We start from the raw sequence: 11,168 nt of genomic DNA on the forward strand, positions 1-11,168 counted from the left end.
GGCCTCCACCTGCATCGAATTTCCTTGTGTGTTTCCTTGTATAGGATGGAGGAACAGAAAGAAAACAACAATAAACTAAAATGGGCACTCGGTAGAGCGCATACCTTCGCCTCCGCTACTTTTTTGTTCTTGGCATGAGAGTGGGGGGAACAGAACAGTGAACATTTTGGTGTTGGTTTCATGCAAATCGGTTTTGATTTGACCGTGTTATGACAAAAACCGCATATTTTGAAAGGTCGTGACCCCACTGACCTTTGACCCCCAACCGCTAACGAGGTTAATGACGTAATTGTGTCATGTCGCCCATCACAAGATTGGGCAATGAATTCTGAACATTTTGGCATCGGTTGCATGCCAATTAGATCAAAATTGAACGCGCTATGGAAAAATACGAATTTGACCTTTCCTTGACCTTGACCTTTGACCCGATCGCTCCCAAAATCTAATCAAATGTTCCTTGGATAATAACCCATCATCCCACAAAATTTCAAGCGATTTAGTTTAATACTTTCTGAGTTGTTCGAATAACAAACAAACACACACACACACACACACACACATATTCACAAATAAATAAATAAATAAATACAAAGCGACCAATACATAACCTTTCGCAGAATGCGAAGGTAACAAGGTTTCATGACACTCGGGAGAGGGTACACCTCCGCCAGGCTGAACAGGTTCCGTTCTGTATCCCACTGATCGGCCGGATCTGAATTCGGTTCTGAACCCAAATCGAATCGACTTGTTCTTGTCACATAACCAAGTCAACCACCAAGTTTTGTCACAATTCATCCACAACCTTGAGAGACAGACAGACAAAAAACATCAATTAATATTGATCGTGGTATGGATCTGTCGAAAGGGTTAAATGGGTTTCGTTTGTGATAGTTATTTCGTGGTGTATGTTCAGCATCAGTGTACGTAATAAATGTATGCGACAAGGCAGTGTTGATGTTGTCTGGCGAGCCCCTCGTCTTCCCGCCAAAAATATTTTTGTCTGATTTATCATTTCCCTTTCTTTCTGTTTTTCGTGGTTTTCCGTGAGTTGGCAGAATTCCTTTTTATCCCTTTATAATCCTCTTACTTCCTTTTTTAACAAGAGGAACCAGACAACAGTTCTTTTCTGGATGAGAAATTTGTTTTTGATTTTATTCTGTGAACTCACCTGACACTTGGATTCCTTTTATTGCTTGGTCCTTCAGGAAAGGTGATGGAGCCAACAGGAATCGGTCCAAGATTACCCAACAACCCGAGTACATCTCAACAAAACCAGGAACAACACGAACAAATTGAGCGGAAACATCCACAAGCTGAACGGATACTCTCACAATCTCAACATCACAGCCAGAAAATCGAACGGAAACACGATCAATCTGAACAAAGAAACCAGGAAGTCAAACTCCAGCAAAGGGAACAGAAACACAAAGAAATCGAACAAAGACATCAGGGAACCGGACAAAAACACCTGCAAGTTGAACAGGCAATCTCTCAAAAAGCCTCAGACTTTGGAACAACTGTTTCTCCACCAGGTGCCTCTCAGCCAAATATGTCGCCAGGTACACTACCTGCTCTGAATCACCAGCAATCCAAACTCCGAGGACAAGAGAGACAACAGGAATCTCAACACAGAATGGTAGAGGTTAACAAGAAAACTGAACAGAGACGACAGAGGTCCTATGAAAAACGCCGGCAAATTGAACAGGTAATCCAACAAAAAGCCTCAATTTTGCGAACACAATACGGAGTCAATCCAAGTACTCCTCTACCAGGTACGTCTCAGGCAAACACATCCCCACTTACAATATCTGCTTTGAAACAACAGCTGTCCAAACTCGAAGGTGAAAGGAGACATCATGAACTTCAACGGAGACACGAACTGAGAAAAGAGGAAATCAAACGGAATCAAGAAAAATTATTCCTTCACTTTGACCATGCAATCCAAGAGGTAACCTCAACATTGCAAACAAAATATGGAGTCAATCCAAGTGTTCCTCCACCAAATCCGTCTCAGCAAAACACAAACCAAGTTAAACTCTCCGCTCTGCAAGATCAACTGCGCAAACTCCAAGATGAAGAGAAACGTCAGCGAGGTTTACAGGCAGATAAAAACAGACAAACGCAGATCGAACAGCAATGCTTTGGAATTGAACAAGCAATCAAACAAGTAACCTTCATCTTGCAAACAAAATATGGAGTCAATCCAAGTGTTCCTCCTCCAGGTCCGTCTCAGCAAAACACAAGACAAGTTTATCTTTCTGATCTGCAAGATCAACTGTGCAAACTCCAAGGTGAAGAAAAACGTCAGCGAGGTTTCCAAGTAGACAAAAGAAGACAAATGGAGATCGAACAGAAATATCTTGGAGTTGAACAGGCAATCAAACAAGCAACCTTCATCTTGCAAACAAAATATGGAGTCAATCCAAGTATTTCTTTTCCAGGTCCGTCTCAGCAAAACAAAAGACAAATTAGTCTTTCTGTTCTGGAAGATCAACTGTGCAAACTCCAAGATGAAGTGAGACGTCAGGAAGATTTACAGAAAGACAAAAACAGACAAACACAGATCCAACAGAAATGTCTGCAAGTTGAACAGGCAATCCAAGACAAAACCTTCGTCTTGCCAACCGTGTATGAAGTCAATCCAAGTACCCCTCCACCAGGTACATCTCAGGAAAATAAATCCCCACTTACACCATCTGTGCTGGAACACCAGGTGTCCAAACTCCCTCATGAAGACGGACAACAGGAATCTCAATGCAGAATGGAACAGATATGGAAGGAAACCGAACAGAGATCACAGTCCTCCGATGAAAAACGTCGACGAATTGAACTGGAAATGAAACAGAAAACCTCAATGTTGCACACAAAATACGGGGTCAATCCAGGTACTCCTCTACCAGGTACGTCTCGGGCAAACACATCCCCACTTTCACTACCTGTTCTGAAACACCAGCTACCTGAATTCGGAGGTGAAATGATCTTTCATGAATCTCTACGGAGAGACGAACAGAGACAAGAGAAAATCGATCAGACATCCAAGCAGATGGAACAAAAATGCCTGCAAATTGAACAAGGAATCCAACGCAACATCTTCGTGTTGCAAACAAAATATGAAGTCATCAAAGGAGGGGCTGGGACTACAGCGAGGTCTTGTTCCTCAAGGGAGGATCCGAGTGCCGAGTCACCTTTGAATCAGGACGCGGTGTCTCATTGGGTGTAAACCCCAAATGCTCTCTTCCCTCTCAACCAGATATAAAAGGATCAACCTCTCCAAGTTCCCCACCGAAAGAATCACTCTCACCGAAAGCACCACCAGTATCTTCCCAGGAAGTCAAAAATATATGTAGACATATAAATGGGAAGAGGTGGAAAAGAATAAGGAGAAGAGGAAGAATCTTAAATGTAAACGAGTTTGGTGGAGGGGGAGAGTGGGTGAGATGTGGAGGAAGTGCAAATCAATGCAAATACCTTTTTTCACAAGAGGGAACAGGAAACAGTTCTTATCAAGATGAGAAGTTTGTTGTTGATGTTATACTGTTTACTCACGTGACACTTCTTTTAATTGCTCGGTCCTTCAGGAGAGGTGATGGAGTCAGCAGGAATCGGACCACAACCCGAGTACATCTCAACAAAACCAAGTCCCAGTTATCCAACATGTTCTGAAACACCAGCAATTTGTACTACGGACTGAACCGATCGGCGAACAACACGAACAGAAACACAAACAAATTGAGAGGAGACATCCTCAGGCTGAACAGATACTCCCGCAAGCTCAACAATCAACAACAACATCACAGACAGTAAAACCAAGGAAAACACGATCAAGTTTTACTCTGAGCTGAACAAAGAAATCGGGAAGTCAAACTCCAGCAAAGGGAAGGGAAACACCAGGAAATCAAGATGTATGTATATCGAACAGAGACTCCTGTATATCAAACAGAGACCCCTGCATATCGAACAGAGACCCCTGCATATCGAACAGAGACCCCTGCATATCGAACAGAGATACCTGCATAACGAACAGAGATACCTGCATATCGAACAGAGTCCCCTGCATATCGGACAGAGACCCCTGCATATCAAACAGAGACCCCTGCATATCAAACAGAGACCCCTGCATATCGGACAGAGACCCCTGCATATCGAACAGAGACACCTACATGTCGAACAGAGACACCTACATGTCGAACAGAGACACCGACTGGTCGAACAGAGACCCCTGCATGTCGAACAGAGACACCGACATGTCAAACAGAGACCCCTACATGTCGAACAGTGACTCCTGCGATTTTGACCGGAGATCCATCAGCAAGCCTTCTGGTTGTGTACAACATGCAGTGTCAATCAAGCGACTCCTCCTTTACCAGGTACATCTCAGCCAAATGACTTGAACCAAAATCGAATCGGCTTTTTCTTATCACCTCCTCAACTCATACACCTCGTTTTTTTTGTCTGAATCCGTCCACAACTTTATGAAATATCGTGCTCCGTATTGTTTTTGGATGCTTGGTGTTGGCTTCATGGTGAGTGTCGTGGGTTTGGGATCCTCGGGTCCTGAGTTCAAATCCTGCTTGGCCGTTTTATTAACACCAAAATCATTTTACACGAAGTTTTGACCTGAAGCTGTGACCTCGCCCTGCTGTAAGAACTGTGAAGAAACCATTCTCATGGGATAGGGATGTTTGTGCTGACTCTGTTGATCTGTTTTGGTGAAATATTGTTGTGGTGCCGGGCGTCGGTTGCGAGCACAACCGCTAGCTGGAGCAGTTGCGAGCACAACCGCTCTGCCGAACACCCGGAATCTCGATCGTACCTTTCGGAAAACTCCGAGAGGTACGGGTCCCTTACTGGACCGTGAATCGTCAATAATTCCACCACGTGGGACAGGGTTATTTGCCAAACTTCAAAATACCTATCGACCCACGTGGTGAGCTACCGAGTATTCACACCCTCTACGGGACGAACTGTATGCGTGCTCGACCCGAGCGGATGGTCACCGAGCTTCCGTCGGTCACAAATGCACACCACTACGGCAACAGCGGCCTCCTTTAATTCTCCCAACATGCACCGTGTTAAATCAATCAAGAAAACACAAACAGGAGCTGATACATATAACACATGGGGTATTTATTAACAGTCGGTGGGGAAGGAGGGAAGCGCGTAAGGGCAGAGTTATCACGACTAATAGAAATGCAAGTACGTACAAGGCAAAAAGAGCACTTAACAAGTTACTACGTAAAGACGGGGCCCCAGACACACACGCGCACACACCAATACCCAAAAAGTAAATGGAACTTCCCGCCTCGTGCGGCCCTTGTCGATCCGATTCGGCGGGACTTGAACCCGCAGCTCGATGCTGCTGCAAACACCGGGTAGGGAGGTAGCGCCAGGCTCCAGCACACGACGAGACGCGAGTCAGCGACGAGATGCGGATCAAGAACCAGACCACGCCAGCGACGAGATGAGCAGAGACCCATAGCACGCTCTCGAACAGACGGGGTGCAGATTGTTTCTCTCTGCGCTGAGCTGACAACCAAAACTCTCCTCTCGTTCCAGGGAGGGGCTTCTCTTCCCGACCACTCGCCTCCCGATTGGATGAGGGGTCCTCAACGACTCGTGGCCGCCTCCCGGTTGGACGAGGGTGCGCGTGTCATGCTCGCCCTCCGCTCATTGGCTGGAGCTTCGAGCCGAAGCGACGGAGGCTTCGCCCACCTCCTCGCCTTCGTCCGCGTGCCTAATGGCACTGGTGCTGAGTCGGAAACGGGGCGGGTGAGACGCGCTCTCCTTGCCGATTGGCTAAAGGGACGCCATGCCGATGTTAGGCTTTGCCCACGCGTGCGCTTGCTGGCGAGCTTTATGGCATCAGGATGGAAGTGAAGATGGCGTTGTTATCGTGGTTAGAAGTGTAAATATCCTCTCGATAAAAATAACTCACAGCGCATGTACATTTAATGACCCATTAAACAAGGGAAAGGACCCTAACTAGAAACACATACTTACCGATATAACTGTTCCATAGCACCTGAATGTTGAGTGCTCATGGCTTCCAGATTCGTAACACTACCCCCTCCCCTTTTTACAGACTCGTCCAGCATGTGTAATTTTCGTGTGACCAGCATGTGTAAGTTCTCCCCTCGTACGATTTACCTCCGGATCCCTGAGTGCGACATATTTTCATACATGTCCTAAAATAAATAACCTAATGCGCTGCGTAACTTTCAAACAGACTCACACGGACAACTTCACAACAATTGCCGGCGCTCAGACAGACACACAGGTGGGTTCAACTTATTTACAATTTTTACTAATATTTACACTAACCATGGCCCAGGACCGGTGATCTGTGGAATAAAGTCATTGGTGCAGGGGAATGGATGGAGATGGTCTTGATGCAAACACAAATGCACGGGCTGCACAATGCAGTCCCTGTGATGTAGCTGCCTGCCGGGCAGTCCTTGCAAACCCACTTGGTGATGGTCCTGGCGTACATGGATGGTGACACAGGGGTAAATGCAAAAAGGGGTAGCAGGCATGGAGTCATGGCAGAGGCAGGAAAACAAGGCATGGCAATACAATGCGGACCAGGAACTGTAGCACAACATGCCGGCATAGGAAGCTGGCCGGCCTCTGGTCTCGTTCAGTGAGGTTCTGGAGGGAGTGCGGTGGTGCCGGCCGCTCTGAAAACGGACTCGGACCTCCCCTACTGTCTCCCCCCCCAACTTATTGCCTTTGCCTGTCTCTGTCCATACCCACTCCCTTAATTTTCAACACAAAACAACCACATTTAGCTCCTTTTTACTTTTTTTGATTTTTTTTCTTCTTATTTTCCTCTATAATCTCGTCTCCCTATCCCCCTTTATCGTCTTTGTCCGGCTAACCTATCCTGTCCATCAACTCCCAACCCCTACGTTCCTGTTTTGGAGGGGAATAGGGAAAGACGAGCGTCCTGTCTCGAGGCCCAACAAAGCCTCAGAATGGCCTTCCACAGATTTCAGCAATCTTTCCAAGGTGGGTCCAGCGGCCTATCGAGAGCGAAGGGATGGATGGTGCGAAGGGGTACATTTCCTCTCCACCCTATCCTTTGATAAACTTTAAACTATCCCCGGGGATTACCAAAACGCCGTCACTTTGAACTATCGGTTCTAAAAACCATGATTCCCGTCGCCTGTGTTGGTGTCCATTATTAATTTGGGCCCTGCCGAAAAAAATTTCACTCGTGCCCTTTCACAATTTCATGGCTGGGCAGCGTGGCTCACTTGGCAGGGATTTCCCTTCTGCCGAATCTCAAACTACGGCACCCCCGGGCCCTGAGGCTGTTTCCGAGCCTTCCTGCTCCCTTTGAACGCGGGGGTTGTCCTTCCCTGCATTGCCCCCCTCCGATGCCCACGTGGCATTTTGGCGCTACGGGTCCCGTTCCGCAGGCCGCCCGTGCCCACTTCACTATCCCGGTCCCTTGGACCCTTGGCCTACTCTGGCCGACAAGTCCGGTGTCCGGGGTGCCCTCTACTCGATACTCGCCTTTCAACAGCCACGCTCCCAGCCGGTCCATGGACTCCTGCACCCCTCCAAATGGGGTTCGTGCCTTCATACACCACCAACAACAGAACGACCTCCTTTTGGTAACTTTGACTAACCCACTAACTAACATTACACTGACCCCGGGGTCACTTGGGTGGGATTCACTCCTCCCCCCACTCATTCATTCGCACCATGCATTCCACATTCACTCCACTCATACACTTGGGCCCGCTGACCCATACTCATTCATCACACACATTTTTCCATTTTCCAATTCACACCAACACTGCCATTCTGCGAACGAAATTCCCCGAACTAACTCGTGCTCCCTCGTCGTCCCTTACGCGTTCCTTTTAATCGACGTAGCTAATCTACATCCCCACTACACATTTCATGTCTGTCCGTGTCTCCCAAATCCATTTCCCATTCGAAATCGAAATATACCATACGCACCTTCTGGCACACACTCCGGGACAATCACACCGGGGAATCGTGTTACCACAAGTAATTCCGGGGTTTCCAGACCCCCCAAGCTCCGCGTGTACCCATTCGCGGCACTCATCCGCTCAACCTCGCACGGCTCGACCAGACCCATATGGTCGCGATCTGCTTCAAGGGAGAATAGCGTCTTCCTTCGTTCCTGAAGGAGGCTATCCTGCTGCTCGCACCGGGTCACGAAGCATTCCTCATGCTCAACCTCATTGTCCCTCACTAACTCCATGTGTGTGTGTGTGTTCGTCAATTTCCCGTTTAGTTTCATGCAATTCGTCCCCCTCTTTTGATTTCTGCGTTTCTGGTTCCTCTTCCATTTTGTTTAATCAACTCCCCTCTAATTCTTCTATCCCCGTCACCTCGTTCATTACTTCCGTTTCTTCCTGGCTCTTCGTCTCTGCTAATTTCTCCGTCTCCGTCACCTCTTTTAATTTTTCCATCGTCCCCTCATGTCTCAGTTTACATGACTCCCCATCAATTATCGTGGCGGCGTCTCTCGTCGTCCCGACCTCACCCATATCCATTGCGGGCCCGACACAATTTGCACTCCCCCTCGTCGGTCCGGTTGCTCCGCCACGTGGTGCCGCCGTGATGCCTTTTATGCCTGTCCCCATTGCCTCTTGCCCCGTCTGGAGATTCAACCGCACACATTGCATCTCACCCCGCTGTGTTTGCATATCACCCTTAAGTGCTTGCATATCGCCCTTTAGTGTTTGCATATCGCCCTTTAGTGTTTGCATGTCGCTTTTTAGTGTTTGCATATCGCCCTTTAGTGTTTGCATATCGCCCTTTAGTGTTTGCATATCGCCCTTTAGTGTTTGCATATCGCCCTTTAGTGTTTGCATATCACCCTTTAGTGTTTGCATATCACCCTTTAGTGTTTGCATATCGCCCTTTAGTGTTTGCATATCGCCCTTTAGTGTTTGCATATCGCCCTTTAGTGTTTGCATATCGCCCTTTAGTGTTTGCATATCGCCCTTTAGTGTTTGCATATCGCCCTTTAGTGTTTGCATATCACCCTTGAGTGTTTGCATATCACCCTTTAGCGTTTGCATATCGCCCTTTAGTGTTTGCATATCGCCCTTTAGTGTTTGCATATCGCCCTTTAGTGTTTGCATATCACCCTTTAGCGTTTGCATATCGCCCCTCAGTGCCAGCGTGTTCGCCTCCATTTTGCGCTCCATGCTTTGCGCATTCGTTTTCATTTCCTGCATCAACGCCTCCAACATCTGCCTCATGCCAAATGGCGGAGCTGATCTGCCATGATGGTGTGTGTAACCGGCCGGGATTGGGGAGGAAATTTGACGGAGTGGGGTTCATACGCCGCCCCTGCGCCCCTTTCGGACTCTGAGCTTGGTTGTGGGGGCACGTCTTCTCGCATGCGGGTGGTGTCCTGGATCATAGATTCTTCAAAACCTGCATTACAACCCACCTGCTTCAGCCCATCTTGGTTTGCCATTTTGCGTGTTGGGAAATAAATTTTAAATGCTCGTAATTTTTGAAATGCCCCCGTAACAACGGGGGGTGGGGGGGGTGTTGCTCCTTACACCCCCTGATCCGAATCCCGTGAATTTCTCGACGGAGGCCAATTTGTTACGGGCCGAACCTGTCAATTTTGTTAATGGAGGCGGAGGGGTGCGTATCTCCACGACTGACACCAATTTGTTGCGGTGCCGGGCGTCGGTTGCGAGCACGACCGCTAGGTGGAGCAGTAGGGTCGACTCTGCCGAACACCCGGAATCTAGATCATACCTTTCGGAAAACTCCGAGAGGTACGGGTCTCTCAGAGGACCGTGGATCGTCAAAAATTCCACCACGTGGGACAGGGTTATTTGTCAAACTTCAAAATAGCGACCCACGTGGCGAGCTACCGAGTATTCTCACCCTCAAAGGCACTCGTACCGGACGAGCCGTATGCGACTATGCGTGCGTGACCCGAGCGGATGGTCCCCGAGCTTCCGTCGGTCACAAATGTACACCACTATAGCAACAACGGCCTCCTTTAATTCTCCCAACATGCACCGCGTTAAACCAATAAAAAAACACAAACACGAGCTGATACATTTAACACATGGGGTATTTATTAACAGTAGGTGGGGAAGGAGGGAAGCACGTAAGGGCAGAGTTATCACGTCTAATAGAAATGCAAGTAGGTACAAGGCAAAAAGAGCACTTAACAAGTTACAACTTAAAGACGAGCCCCAGACACACGCGCACACACCAATACCCCAAAAAGTAAATGGACCTTCCCGTCTCGTACGGCCCTTGTCGATCCCATTCGGCGGGACTTGAACCCGCAGCTCGATGCCTCTGCAAACACCGGGTACGAAGGCAGCGCCAGGCTCCAGCATGCAACGAGACCCGAGCCAGCGACGAGATGCGGACCGAGAGCCAGACCAAGCCAGCGACAAGATGAGCAGAGCCAGAGCACGCACTCGAACAGACGGGGCGCAGATTGTTTCTCTCCGCGCTCGAGCCGACAACCAAAACTCTCCTCTCGTTCCAGGGAGGGCTTCTCTTCCCGACCACTCGACTCCCGATTGGACGAGGGGTCCTCACATGACTCGTGGCCGCCTCCCGGTTGGACGAGGGTGCGCGTGTAGTGCTCGCCCTCCGCTCACTGGCTGGAGCTTTGAAGCGACAGAGGCTACGCCCACCTCCTCGCCTTCGGCCGCGTGCCTAATGGCGCTGGTGCTGAGTTGGAAACGGGGCGGGTGAGACGCCCGATCCTTGCCGATTGGCTAAAGGGACGCCATGCCTATGTTAGGCTCCGCCCACGTGCTTGCTTGCGAGCGCGAAGAATGCCGCGAGCGTTATGGCGTCAGGAAGGAAGGGAAGATGACGTTGTTATCGTTGTTTGAAGTGTAAAAATCCTATCCATAAAAATAACTCACAGCGCATGTACTTTTAATTACCCATTAAACAAGGGAAACGACCATAACTAGAAACACATACTTACCGATATAACTGTTTTATAGGACCTGAATGTTGAGTGCTCATGGCTTCCAGATTCGTAACAATATCATGAACGTATGCCTGGTGTTGGTTTAATGGTTGGTTGGTGGACTTGGTTGACTTGGGTCCTAGTTCTATCATCGCCTCTCACTGCTGCCAGGTTCTATCATCACCTCTCGCTGGTGCCTGGTTCTATCATCGCC

The 11,168-nt window shown here is 48.5% G+C and overlaps 1 protein-coding gene across 1 annotated transcript in view; it reads left to right on the forward strand.

The window, feature by feature from the left end:
* Positions 1-8,742, forward strand: part of LOC147006669 (uncharacterized) — a 30,457-nt gene extending 21,715 nt beyond the window's left edge. Inside the window, exon 4 of the mRNA XM_085868237.1 lies at positions 1,206-8,742. Coding sequence (XP_085724363.1) covers positions 1,214-3,220 — 2,007 coding nt within the window. The 5' untranslated portion in view covers positions 1,206-1,213 and the 3' untranslated portion in view covers positions 3,221-8,742. The remainder of the gene's footprint in view (positions 1-1,205) is intronic.
* Positions 8,743-11,168: the final 2,426 nt, after the last annotated feature.

The sequence above is a fragment of the Eptatretus burgeri genome, unplaced genomic scaffold, assembly GCF_056783735.1.
Source record: "Eptatretus burgeri isolate ZD-2024b unplaced genomic scaffold, Ebu_testis_v1 Ebu_testis_scaffold_3157, whole genome shotgun sequence".
Taxonomy (NCBI): Eukaryota; Metazoa; Chordata; class Myxini; order Myxiniformes; family Myxinidae; genus Eptatretus; species Eptatretus burgeri.